Source organism: Aythya fuligula, chromosome 7 (genome assembly GCF_009819795.1).
Source record: "Aythya fuligula isolate bAytFul2 chromosome 7, bAytFul2.pri, whole genome shotgun sequence".
Classification (NCBI taxonomy): domain Eukaryota; kingdom Metazoa; phylum Chordata; class Aves; order Anseriformes; family Anatidae; genus Aythya; species Aythya fuligula.
The window spans coordinates 2,424,520-2,438,118 of record NC_045565.1 but is presented as its reverse complement, the minus strand read 5'-3'; the positions used below and the strand labels follow the sequence as shown (position 1 = coordinate 2,438,118).

General features: G+C 35.3%; 1 protein-coding gene across 1 annotated transcript in view; it reads right to left on the bottom strand.

The window, feature by feature from the left end:
- CABCOCO1 (ciliary associated calcium binding coiled-coil 1) overlaps nt 1-13,599 on the bottom strand; it is a 53,412-nt gene that overhangs the window by 37,358 nt on the left and 2,455 nt on the right. Inside the window, exons 2-5 of the mRNA XM_032191579.1 lie at nt 10,599-10,629; nt 9,031-9,143; nt 5,916-6,085; nt 2,503-2,647 (exon numbers count right to left, since the gene is read on the bottom strand). Of these exons, the coding sequence (XP_032047470.1) occupies nt 2,503-2,647; nt 5,916-6,085; nt 9,031-9,143; nt 10,599-10,629 (459 nt within the window). The remainder of the gene's footprint in view (nt 1-2,502; nt 2,648-5,915; nt 6,086-9,030; nt 9,144-10,598; nt 10,630-13,599) is intronic.

Genomic DNA, 13,599 nt, shown 5'->3' with positions numbered 1-13,599 from the left:
ATCAAATCATGTAGATTATACAGCATCGGTGCTTATTTTAAAACTGGTATAGTTTTCTTTCACCATGCATTATATAAAATGCTTGTTGTGAACAATTAAGAGCCTGTGCCAATGTATTTAGTAATTACATAAAAATAATTTTCCTCATGCAAGTAAGATTTTTCAGAATAAAACCTCTTATGATGTCATATGAAAATATAAAGGTGATTAACAATGACATATTTTCCCAACTCCACTGCCTCCTGAAAGAAAATGTCAAGAGCTATGTTGATATGTGTTTGCTGCAGGAGACAGGATAAAAAGACGATAACTGTCACCTTCCACCAGACCTGAAGGTATCATTATAGTTGTTATACAGCTTGTGCCAATGTAGTTGAGCATTTGTCCCCATTTCCATTATGAATCCCATGGGTTCAGAGCTCACCTATAAAAATGTGATCTGAACTAAAACATGTCATACTATCTTGAATAGAAAAAAAAAATAAAGCTATAGGTCTATCATTTAAAATTAAACAAACAAAAAAAAAAGGTGAAGAACAAGAAAAAATGTTGAACTAATACATAAATTTGAGTTGTAATAAAACTCAGTCAGCCTATTCCTGAGTTCATAAAGTTCGGAATACAACTACGTAAAAAGTGTGCTGATTCAGTTTCGATTTAGAAAAAAAAAAATATTCACATGAATGAAATAATGCATTGTATAAAGTGGATACACATGGCACATTTTAGCGTATGTGCATATATGTGTACGTGTGTATATCCATGACCTTGTAACAGCACGTACTTCTAGTAAGTTGAGTGGTATGAAAATAGAACTACACGTCTGGCAGCCAGAATACCACTGGTGTACTGAGGCATGATTGTATTCCTGCTGAGTTAATACTTCGGTGATAATGGAATGGAGCATCTAATCTCTTGGATGAAATTCTTGACACTGTGAAGGACTTACTTCATGGACAAGATCTCTTTCAATGGATAGTTCACACAAGAGCTACAGAGATCCTACTTCGAAAAAAACATTTGTTCCAAATAAATATACAAAAGGCACAGACAGGAAAAGAGAAGTAGAAGTTGAATGAAACATTTTAAATGCCAAGCTTCTTTTTAATTTAGGGGAGTACTTGGCAGGACACTGGTTTGCATTGACTACACAAATTTGAGATATAAAGAGATGTTCTCATTTCATATGGGAAGAATCTGAAGTTCTTTTTATTTTCCATGAAACAGAACCAAGCCGAACCAACATCATCATCATCAACAACAACAAAACACAGAGCAGGAGAAAGCCAGATCTTATAACTCAACTGTAAGAGAAATCACGTGTGATGGGCTTAAACCCCCACTAAGAATCTATCAGTGCCCTAAACCAGGAGACTGTCAGCCAACCTTGTATTTTTGTCTCTTTTCAATAAAAACTTTAATGCGTTCAAAAAACACTCTTTAATAATAATAATAATAATAATAATAATAATAATAATAAAACACCTCTTTGCCACATTAAAATTCTGCTAGGAAAAGAAGAGTCAGAAAATTCCCAACAATTCTACATAAATAGTAAGTCCATGACTGATCTGTATGTCCATCTGCCACAAAATCTCTCTCCCTAGCACTACCATTGAGGTCATGAAATGGGCTCAATAGCTGAAGATATAGTATAGCACATAAACATATATTACAATCACACCTTTCCCATTTTCCATCTTGCTCATCCTGGCAATACAAGAACTTAAGGAATCATTCATCCATCAGGTGCTGGAAGCAGCGGTGTAAGAGTATAGGCTGCTGTCCTAACGATGGCACTTCAATGAAGAAAGGTCTGTATATGTTACTAAGACTTTGTATGGAGAGGAGTGATTAGCTACTGACACTTCATTTTTTTCCAAGATACATAACTGAATTACTGCTGTTTATATCTTTCTGTGTCTGTTTAAAAGCTGAGACCTGTCAAGAAACCTCGTCATGCAGATGCCGAACTTATGCTAACTTATGCAACAAATTAACAAATGCAACATTTTTATTACTCATACTTATTTACCATAGCCTTAATTCTGTAAAGTACAGAACTTTAAACCACTTAAGAAGTCCACTACAGCTGACAAGGTCACACAAATACTCAAAGTTACAAATGAGACTTAGGATTTTGTTCAACTGAATATAGAATTAGAAAGCTTTAAAAGCAAAACAAGAGTATTCTGTATACACCATTCTCCTCGTTCCTTTAAATCACCCAAACCTAAACCCAGATAGAATCTTTTCAGAATAATCTTATGTCAAGATAAAGTTCCCATCTAAATTCTGAATTTTCCAGGCTTTGACATTGGAGGTCAGATCTTTACCACTGCTTGAGTATTCTCTTTTCTTTTTACTTTTTCAAGTTTGGTATACGTAGCATGTTGGCATAGTAAGTACATACCCAATTAAATAATTTTAACTTATTTTATCAGCAGATTTCCTACCACATTAAATTATTTGAATAAGACATCATGTATCCTAGGGTAGTACCTGATACTCAAGTAATCAATGATTTCTTTGGCTTGCTCAATGCTGAAGACATCCATGTCACCACTTCTTTCTGAATCAGTTTCTCCTATTCCAGCCATTGCTTTTCCAAGTTCCTTTATGTTATCTTCTAAGGTCATATGTTTGTCTGCAATGAATTCCAAAGAACAAAAAGTAAATATAAACATAATAGAGGTGGTTCCCCCCCCCCCTTTTTAGGGCATTTTAATTATAAGACTTCTAGAAGCTTAAGCAGTTATATTATGAGTCACATGCAAACTGAAAAAGCAACAGTGGCCAAACACTTTTGTCTGTAGCCATTATTCTTATCAATAAAACACGCATTAAAATTCCATCATAAAATCACTGATGAGCCCTAGTAATGCAACGACCACAATAATGGATGTTTAAGACACTACAGGTTGGTCTTTTATGTATGCAGAGATAACCACAGGCAGAATATCATGTAAATGCTAGATGCAAAGTATGATTATCCTTAAAATGAATTTACTCTTGCTTATGTATTGTAAATAGACTGTTCTTCTGACCATATCCCTTGCAATATAAATCAGAAATACATGAACAGATGTTAAAAATGGCAAACAATTTTAAAATACTTAGTCATAATTGATTAAACTTGAATATGTTTAATATTCTGCTTGCATAATCGTTTACACCCCCAAAATAAATAATGACTTTCCAGTTTTAACTTGGAAAGCAAAACCAAATGCCAACACAGTTTTGAACTAAAATTTAAATTCCTTTTGTATACTTGATTAAAAAAATCTTAACAAAAATGTGAAAATATATCAATGCTTGCTAAACGTTGCATTTAAGAAAGGATCCATCTTTCTGATTTGTGTACACTGTGTGCTATCACTAAAACCACGGTGGAGTTTAAAAAAAAAGTTACCAACACAATTTGCTTGTTCTTTTCAAGTCTAAAAATCTAGAGTAGTAAATGGGGAAATATCCACCAGTGCTGAAATAGATTTATTTTTCTTATTGCTTTAATTCTCTACTGATCCGCTTCTTGGTTCTTTGTACAGAAAACAAATTTAAAAACTTCCAAGATTCTGGTCTTTATAGTTTTGCCCTTTAGTTGTACAGCAATCAAAAACCAGAAAATTTCACCTCAGTTTTCAGTAACAGAGGCGGCATGATATAAATAACCATAATGGGAAAAAAATCAAGAAATACAGAGAACGTGGGGGGAAATAGAAGAGAAGCCACGGGAAATGAGAAAGAATAGCAGAACTAGAAATATCAGTTAGTGGGGAAGTAAAGATAACAAGATCACTAGAAGTGACAATATTCAGGCCCAGGTCCTCTCTCCGGCTAGTCCAAATTTTCTCTTTCCTTTGCACAACTGAGTTTCAGGCTCAACTGCCTGTCTCAGAATGGCTCTCACACGGCATCTGTGAGGTAAGGAGCACTTTATGTTCAAAGTGTAGACCAAATCACACAAGTAGTTCACACTGGCTCCTCAGCTGGTTGCAGTCCCTATCCTGTTTCACTTTCTCTGCAAGGAATATTTGTACAGGCAACAACGATCCCTTGGCTCTCAAACTGTTTCTCCTCACCCACCCAAGCAAGAAGAGCCGTGAGTTTCTAAATCTCTCTTTTCCTCTCTTTTAACAGCCTTAAATGAATTTCCACTACCCTCGTTGTCTAAATCCATTATTTCCGTCCCATGCTATTGTTGCTATTATGATCAAATCAGCTTCTCCAGGCTGCTTGGGTACATTGTAGGGAAGGAAAAGGAAATGATCATTAATATAGAAGACATTAACATTTTATTGTTAGTTGAAATGTTTCGTCTTGGAACTTGCACCAGCTGAGAACAGTAACTACAAGGAAATTCATATAAGTAACTATAAGGAAATTCATCTCAGCCCTGGGCTAGAGCATAATTTGTAAGATGGATTATTTGGGGAACTTTGCCGTGAAAAAAAATGTAAGAAGTCTCTTGCAATTACAAACTGCATTTTCTTTCCCTGGAAGCCATGTGTCTTAGCCAAATATGAATGAATTTTCAGAGGACAGCAAAAAGCAAATTCACAACCCTTGCTTGCCAAACCTTAAGTCTTTACTTCAAAGCATAGGGGTATTAGAGCTATTAAAAAAAAAAAAAAAAGAAAAAAAAAAAAGCTCAAAATAAAACATTTATTTATTTGACAGCCTCTGTCTTGAAGTCCATTGAATGTTCTACTGGAAATTTTATATGTTAAAATTAATCTAAGGCAGACACTGCCACAGAAAATTTTAGCTGAAAGAGTTAAAGCTTTGCCAGACTTCATGCAACTAAGATCAGATTCCTGAAAAATGTCAGTCAGCTTTAATAATCAGTTGTGCTACCAGCCTGTCTAGTACACATGCATTACAGTCTCATAAAACTAATTTGTGTCATGTTTCCATTCTTCTCCATTGTTATATTAATATAGTTAGCATATGTTAAGATACTTTCTCATTGGAGACAGGAAGGACAACTGGAATTCCAATGACCATAAAGCACGTACATATTCTGTCAAAATTCCAAGTCAGAAAGGACCTCGATTTAAACTACAATGAAAGAGTATAATAATTATTATGAATTTGATTTTAAATATTCATCTTTACTTTGAATAGAACCACTGTGTCCTTTCACTTTTCCTCTGGGATAGACTCTTCTCAACATAATCACCTTCAAAGTGAATGTAAAGTTAAGAATTGTGATCTCTGAAGAGGGTTTTGAGAGGATACAGCTACAATTATTTTTTTTGGCTATTTTGTTCCTGCCAGACCCAAGATGCATGCTTTTTAGCAAATTTCCTCATAGCCACCACAGCTAAAGTCCTTTCATTGTTATTTTTCAACTTTGGCAGCGATGCCAGTTTACTTCCCTCATCAGTCTTTAATTAACCAATACATTTTGTGCCCAAAATGCAGAATTTGCCATAGCGAAAGCTCCCTGAGAGCTAACCTCCAAGGACAAAATAAATGTAATTCTCCTGGTATAATTCTACAGGATGTACCAAATATCTCAAACATCAGAGAAATGTGCCCAAGGCTATGGTGACTCAGTCACAGAGAGCTGAAACCAGAATTTAGATGTTCCTTGCTCTCGCTCTACTGTAATGATTATTTATTTTTCCATACCAATGATGAGGTCTTTTCAGGACCTGGTCCTTTTGTAGCATATACTGTATAAAGAAAGAATGAGGGATATTCTCCTAAATAGACTACAGTTCTCTCTAATCAAACGTCTTTCAGGGAGAATTATTATCAGGCACAAGATATAGCATGACAACATTCAAGAGGAAAATAAATTATTTTACAATCACTTGCAATTAAAAACCGCTTTACTAAAATGACTGGAAAGCATTCTTGCCTTCCACTTCAGATATTTTTATTTTATAATTTTTAATTATACTTACCACGGAGGTTCTCCAACAGAAAGTTTAATAGATCCATGAATCCTGAGAGCTGCACAAGACTGAAGTTCTTTTCTTTAGCCCACCAAAATCCGGCAGTATAATAATCTAGCAAAATAGCTTCCTTCAAAGATGTCTTTAATTGTTTAAAATTCAGAAATTCTTCCAGCTTTCTAAAAGAAAAAGCAGAGTAAAATAGTGAAATTTAAAAAATAGAGGTTTCAAAGTTTAATTTAGTGATTGTACATGTATTAGTATTTTACACATATACATGTATATATTTTCCAGAAACTTAGCTACATCAATTTCTAGATATGAACACTGATGGTTAGAGGAAAAAAATCAAATGAGGAAAGTAAGCAAGCACCTACAGGTTTCAACAGGCACTAATTAAATGTTAAGATATAACTAATGAAGTAAAGAGATTTACAAAAATCAAAGAGAAATGCAGGCAAAATTCCCAAAGAAATTCCCAAAGTGTTTGTTCAGGTAGGGGTTTGTTGGATGAAATGGGACAAGTCTCTCTATTTTTTTTGAGATATGTTTACAATATTAAAAAAGATCTTGCTTTCCATTAGTGATTATTTTTCACATAGACTCTGAAGAAAAATTGCATCTGAAAAATCAGGTAAACAATATAAAACTACTAAAAATATCTAACATATTTAGAATTTTAAATTCCCCTTTCATAATTGTAAGAACATCTAGGAAGAATCCCATCTTATTTTTCTGGCACACTGGAAAATTTTCCACTTATTTTAACTTGAAGAAGTAATAATTATAGAAAAATACATTTCCTTCCAGGAGACTATGATGCTACTGACGTATTTACATCTACTCTATCCAAACATGGAATTATTTATGTCTTTTATAATAATTGTATGCATTTTTCCACATGAAGAGTTTATAGGGGATCAGGACTAGGACTTCAGTTGGCAGTTTGGGTGTAACTTAACCATGTCTCAGGTAGTTAAGTTTTACATCAAAGCAATCCTTGGTTTCTTAGCTATACCTGACTGCACAGGTGCCAGCTGTGATCACAGTTTTTCCTCCCCTGCAAGAGTGAAGTCTTCCCCCCCTTTCCCCCCCTCCCGTTTCTCTTTCCTTCCTAATAATAGCATTAATATCAGACCTACTCAGAGGCAACTGTTAGTTTTTCAGGGTTTTCATCAAGCCAGTTGAGATACACTGCCAAGTAAGATGAATTTTTTGTTTTTCATTTTTTTTAATTAAAGCCTCAATAGCTAACAAAGTAAAGCATATAATCCAATCAGTTTTGTTTAAAACATGTACTCCTTTGTTCTGCATGACAAATTTGTACGGCTGTACACATGCAAGGCAGTTAAAAACACTTAACTCTGTACTGAAATAGAAGTGGAATGTGGCCAGCTGAACTTTCCAAGGTTTGAAACAGTCCATATCCTCTCTTTCTGAAGCTTCTGCCAACTCTGTGTTTTCATAATCAGAGCTTCTCAGGGATTTAGATTTTCTGTGATGCTACTAACAATGCCAGAACTGATTTTTTCAATATTCTGCAAGACTTCTCACTGACAACAGCATCTATAAATGATCAGGAAATTATGGGTGATTTAGATTTCTTAGTTACATCGATTGCTATTTCTTCCTTTATGGGGTGTGCGCAAGTCCTAAGGAGATGGATGGCAGTACAGAACTCCAATATATATGGGAATGCGAGACATCAAAATTTTCATACTGAACCAGATCATCTATTCTGATTTTCCATCCTGAGCTGTGGTCTTCAGAATGCTCTTGTGTAGAGTAATGATGCTCTGTGGTAATCTAACAAAATTTCAATGCTGGTGGTAAACTGCTTGGAGTATATAAAATACCCTGCATCTATCCCCTTCAGTCAGATGCAGTATATACTTTATGATTAACTTGTGCGTGCGTATGTGTGTATATATATACGCACATATATATAAATACATGTGACCAGCTGAGACTAAGAAAAAACATATGACCTTTCAATGCTTTCCTTTTTAATTTTAGCAAGAAATTTTCACAATAAATTGCATCATCGAGTACATTTTAGTCTCCTTTGGGTTGTATGCTTCAGTCTTCTCTAAAGAAAGGGGCTTATCACTCGAGAAAATAATAAATGAAAAAATATATAAACTATTATTTAAAGGGTAAAAATATTTTTTTTTCAGTTTTCATTAAATAACAAATTTAAAAAGGAAAAATAAATCCCATCAGGTAAGGAAGGTTTTTTTTTTTTTCCTCAAAACAAAGAGAAATGAGAGGAAGAGAATATTTCAAGAATAATATTTTAATCTCTCAAAAACTCTACGTATTCAGAAAGAGCGTTAGTTTTGTTGCCTTTTTTTTTTTTCTTATTTTTTTTTTTCTTCTTCTTCTCTCTCCCCAAAACAGTTAAGAACAGCAGCCCTTTGGCTTTCAATTCTTTAAGAATCTACCAGTGGAGAAAAGTGCTCCTAAATTATTTGGGCACTTCTGAAAATCCCATTCTAAAAATATAAGTCTAGAGTTTCAGGTTGAACTCCTGGCCTCCTAAATTCACCTCCTATTAAGCAATAATAATGAGAGGGGGTGCTGCTAAAGGGAAGACAACATGGGCTTACTTCAGAAGTCTTTGGCTGCCTCCTATTTCCCCAGTGCACCATAATAGCTATCTACTTCTTAAGCTTTCCATCCCTTTCTGAACTGTTAAAGCCCTTCTGATTTTACAGTAACTCATGGATCTGTAAAGAGTCCTAAATGTTTGAGCAAAAGAGTTACCAAGTGAGACTTATGAAAAGGCTCAGCATTGGCCTGTGCTTATTTACATCTTAGTATTTTATTTACAGAATATTTAGTAAGACTGCAAACCCAGAAACCTTGTCATTGTGAAATATTTACCAGGGGAGAGAGGAAAGGAGTTGAAGAAAAATCAAAAGATATGGGCAACACACTAAAATAAAGCAGATATGAGATCAATGGCTTTCTTCAGAACTTTCATGAAACATTAATTGTTCAATTAAATCATTTATGATTTCAAGTCTAATGTGGTAACTATCACAAAAAAAAAATACTGAATTGTCTATAGACTTTATTTCATGATAATATTGGTTCTAGCATTGTTATCACTGCTACTCACTTTTGAACTCCTTCTACATTTTGTTCTGACAAAGCAGTAATTTGGGAAAGAGAAAGAAACGTCTGATTAATAATCTTCTGTCCACCTACTGCATCCTGATCCTGGTCTTCTTCCTACACACACAGAGACATATGAATATAATTTTTAAAAGTTGATTCAATTATGGCAGTAACTTATATAAATAACATTTTGATTTTGAGGAAGCAGGCAAGAGATTAATTCAACAAATGCCAAAATGTAACACAGCTATAATTATAAGGCAGCAGCACAATACCCTAACACATTTTCACTAGGCAGATACATGGAAAATAGTATTTCTATCTTAAATTCATGTGGGAACATAGTGACATTGTGTGCAGGATAAGATTAAATCAAGTTGTAAGTAAAAACAATAGAAATATAAAGGTGCAAAGAATCCATTAATCTAGATTTGACTAACATGATACCAGATTGCACAGTAACTAAATTTTTAAATCAGCTTCTGCTTAGGATATTCTGAGCACACATACACACTACCACACTATTTGATCTCCACCCTGCCCTTTGGGAATTTACTGTCCCCACTTACTGCTCCCTTAACCCAAGGAACCTCAACACATTTGCTGCAACACAAAGGTACATATAAAAGAATCCAACACTACTGTTTCAGGGAAGGTCTGTGTATTTGCAATAACACACAAAAGGCAGTTCCTTTCAGGAAATGCAATGGTGTACATGTTATGGGGGAATAGCAAACTGAGCTTGAAAAGTTATGCAATCATCTTACAAGTAAGAACATTTGATGATACTTTATTTAGTGTGTCCATTACGAAAAACCTATGAAATATATATAACACTGGAAAAAATAACTGGTTTACTTTAGAATATTTAGGCAATGAATTGAGGTGTCAAAGCACATTATAAAATCATTATCTGTAAAGTTATTCAAAATTACATTAGCCATCTATCTATTGGGCAATCTCTGTGCTGTCAAAATGAGGTGTCGCTGATAATGGTTATCAGTAGTTAGTTCAGATGAGCCAATTATGTTCAGACGCAATCCCAGCAAAGGTCAAAACTATGTATAGCATCATTTTATCAAATTTAACTGAGCGCTGCTGGGATCTGCGTATTATACAAAAGGGAAACTACCCAAAAGCATTTTACAAAGTTTTAAAAAGGAACTGATATGTAAAATAAATTTTCACCAAACCCTTGTATCCAAGCTGGGCTGCTGAAGTCTACATAGGTGGACAACTACACAAATAAAAATCTATCTGGATCATTAAGCTCAAAGAAGAGCAGGTAAGGGTTTGTACCCTACCTGAAGGTTGGTTAGAAATCTGAGTAAAACCCAACACTCATTTCGAGTACATCTTTACATTCATGGGGTTTTATAGAGGCACAACAAGATGAAGTGCCTTCACTTCTAGAATTACGCTAGAAATAACATTTCTAGCTCAGCTTGAAAAAGGAGGAAGATTTCCTAACACAGATGAATTTAGACTGAACAGCATTGTTCTGGGCTAATTAATCGTCAACTAAATCTAGCACTGGTCAAGGAGAGCCCCCAAATAAAGCTACACTACTCCCCCTGCTGCTGCCAAACTGCAAAATATACTTAAAACTCTGGGACAAGCTGAATTGCATCGAAGACTGATGAAACACGAATAAGAGCAACAAACATCACATTTAGTGGACAGACCAGTTTCTCTCTCTAGTTAAGTGCCAGAGTACCTTCACACGTGCACTTTAGTATTGAAAATTATTTTTCTCAACTGCAAAGAAGTCAGCCTTAGATATGCTGTCTTATCAGAACAACAGGAATGAAGCACTTGAAGGCTTTCTTCAGAGAGTTAGGACCATGTCATTAGTCTGCTTTTGGTTGCGTTAGCAATACTTCATGCAGCATAAGAAGCAATACCCCTACAGTCAGTAATATTGATATAATTGAAGCTGCATGCCCCAGCTAGGAAAACATGAATGAGTAGCTCAACAAAGAAACATTATACAATTAGTGAAAGACAGTCTTGAATAATTAGGAAAAATATGAATGCTTTCCTGCAGTGACCCAGCAGTATTACAAATACATCAAAAAATTGATTTTTTAGAAGTAGCGAGAGCTGAATTCATAGTATCAGTTATTCTTTAACTGATATTGATGCTTTGGAAGTTGAACGAATACCAACTCATCCCTTTTTCTCACAATATCCAATACATGGGATACTTTACTCTGGCTTTTTGCACCATTATATAAATGGCATATTACTGGCCATTTGATAACACCTTACTGGCCTCAATGTGAACATTTCCCAAGAGTCACCTTGATGGACTTTATCAGTAGCAGATGAAGAAATTGGCATTGATATAGAAAGAAAAACTTAAGGAAGTTCAAGGCGTAGCACTGTTGTTCTCATCAAGCTATCTTCCAGCTTCTCATCCGTGGTTACAAGCCGGGTGTAGCACAGAGGGGGCAAGGGGACTGGAAGATTGAGCAAGGAGGAAAACCTTCCCAATCCCTGCACTCTACTCCACCATTCAAGACCACAGCAGGAGCCCCATGCAGAAGTACAGGTGCACCAAAAACCTTTTTTTTTTCCCCCCTCCCACTTCTTACATCTTGTGCTCTGTCGAACAAGTTAGTAGGCAAAAAGTTGAAAAATCTGGAAAAAAATACCTGCATTTCCAGAATCTATCCAAACTAATTCCTCACCACTTCTTGAAAGGTATCAGGCTGCATTCATCATGTCAGAAAAAGCTTGACCAATGAAGTAATTATCTCCTGCCTACAGTATGTAGCTGGCTTACTACAGCACGAAGCTTCCTCACCTACCTGGTATTGCCAGGCCCAGCACACTTAGCATGCTGATGCTAAGGCTCATCCCTTTCTCTGAATTACAAATAGCAAGAAGGACCTCTAGGAAAAATTGGTGAGGTCTTAGTATATAGCATTGTATTATAACAATATACAAGCCATGTAAGATAAAAATTTATTTAAAAATAACTCCATGTGCTTTGCACTCAGTCTCCTATAATCTCTTTCAACACATTAAAAGATCCAGTGGAATTAGAAACACACTCTTCAACCAACTAAAGTTTGAAGTTTAAACTTACGAGACACTCAAGCTATTGCAATTCAGTATTGCAGATAAAGCTCCATAATCTGCACATCAAAATCCGACAGCTTACATGGCAAGGTGAAAGCCTACTTTAGAGCAGCATTTCATCACCTCCTGTCTGTAACTTTATTCCCAGCAGCAAGTTCATCCTCCACCCAAGTATTTTTTATTTTTTTTTTTTTTTACTGTTTTAATAAGGATAGACTTGTGGCACTGCTGTCCACAGTAAGTGCAGGTATTAGATAACAAGGAATACAGTTCAAAATGACTGATGAGTAACTATGGGAGAGAAAGCACGTAATTTAGAACATTAATTTTTAAAATTATAAATGGTTCTGTAATTTGAAAGGTATTGAAAGTCCACGAGGCCCCTACATGATCCCACATTAGTGGAAAATTTCTGTTTGGGCAGAGCCCCACTGAAAGTTTATCATTCCTTTGGTAAAATACTCTTTTGTCTTTCGATTGTAGTCTTTAACCACCACTGAAAAATCAAAGGGAAGTTGTTTTTTGCATGTTCACTGCTGTAAGAGAATTTATCTTTCCTCTTACTGTTAACAACTGTAACTGACTGAGGTAATCCAAATTGATTTAATTCTGGTAATACTATCCTCATGTGCAGTGGGGAAAAAAAAAAACAAAACACTCTACCAACACACACTGAAAAGCAATAGACTTAACCTATTTAAAAACAGACTACTACAAGGGAATTATTTGTTCCTTTATGTTTTATTTTCCTTCAAATAATTTTTAACTGTTCTGAATGCATAATATGTTTCTGGCTGTTCTGTATGGCACTCCAAATGCTTTGGGCACCCCTTGTCAACAGCATTCAATCAAAATACCATATCAGATATTCTAAAACAAAAGAACAAGATTCTCCTTGAATCTTTCAGCCAATGTTTACAAATCACTGTGAAACAGAAAATAATAACAGAAGAGTGATAAATAGCAAGCTGCAGAAAGTTTTGCATTTGGGGTGGGGAAGAAGTATAAAACAAAACAAAGCAAACAAAAAATTACTAGAAAAGACGCCCCTCTATCTGCAGTTTTAGTGAGGGACTTTCCAGAGTGGCAACACCTTGAAACACAAAAATGGAAATTAGCACCGCTGCTTCTGAAAGGAAATAAGCTTGTCCTTTTGGTTGAGACCTCTGCTCCGACTGAAGATGCCACTTATTTGCACTTGCTTTAAAATGCAACAGCATGCTTTTGCAAAATCATGATTTTCAAAAGTATATTCACAAAGGAATGGGTTGCCAGCTCTCTCAAATTATAGCAAATACCTGAAGCGTAAGGAACCTGAGATCCTCCTCACTCCATCAGGGAAATGAGACTGGACTAAACTCTGCTGCCACAGCTAGATAGTTTCCAGTACTGAACTAGTTCATTTAAAGCTGGCTCAGCTACCTCGCTCTGAGCAATACTGCTGACAGCAGTACAGATGTATCCTGAAACAGTGTCGCATATC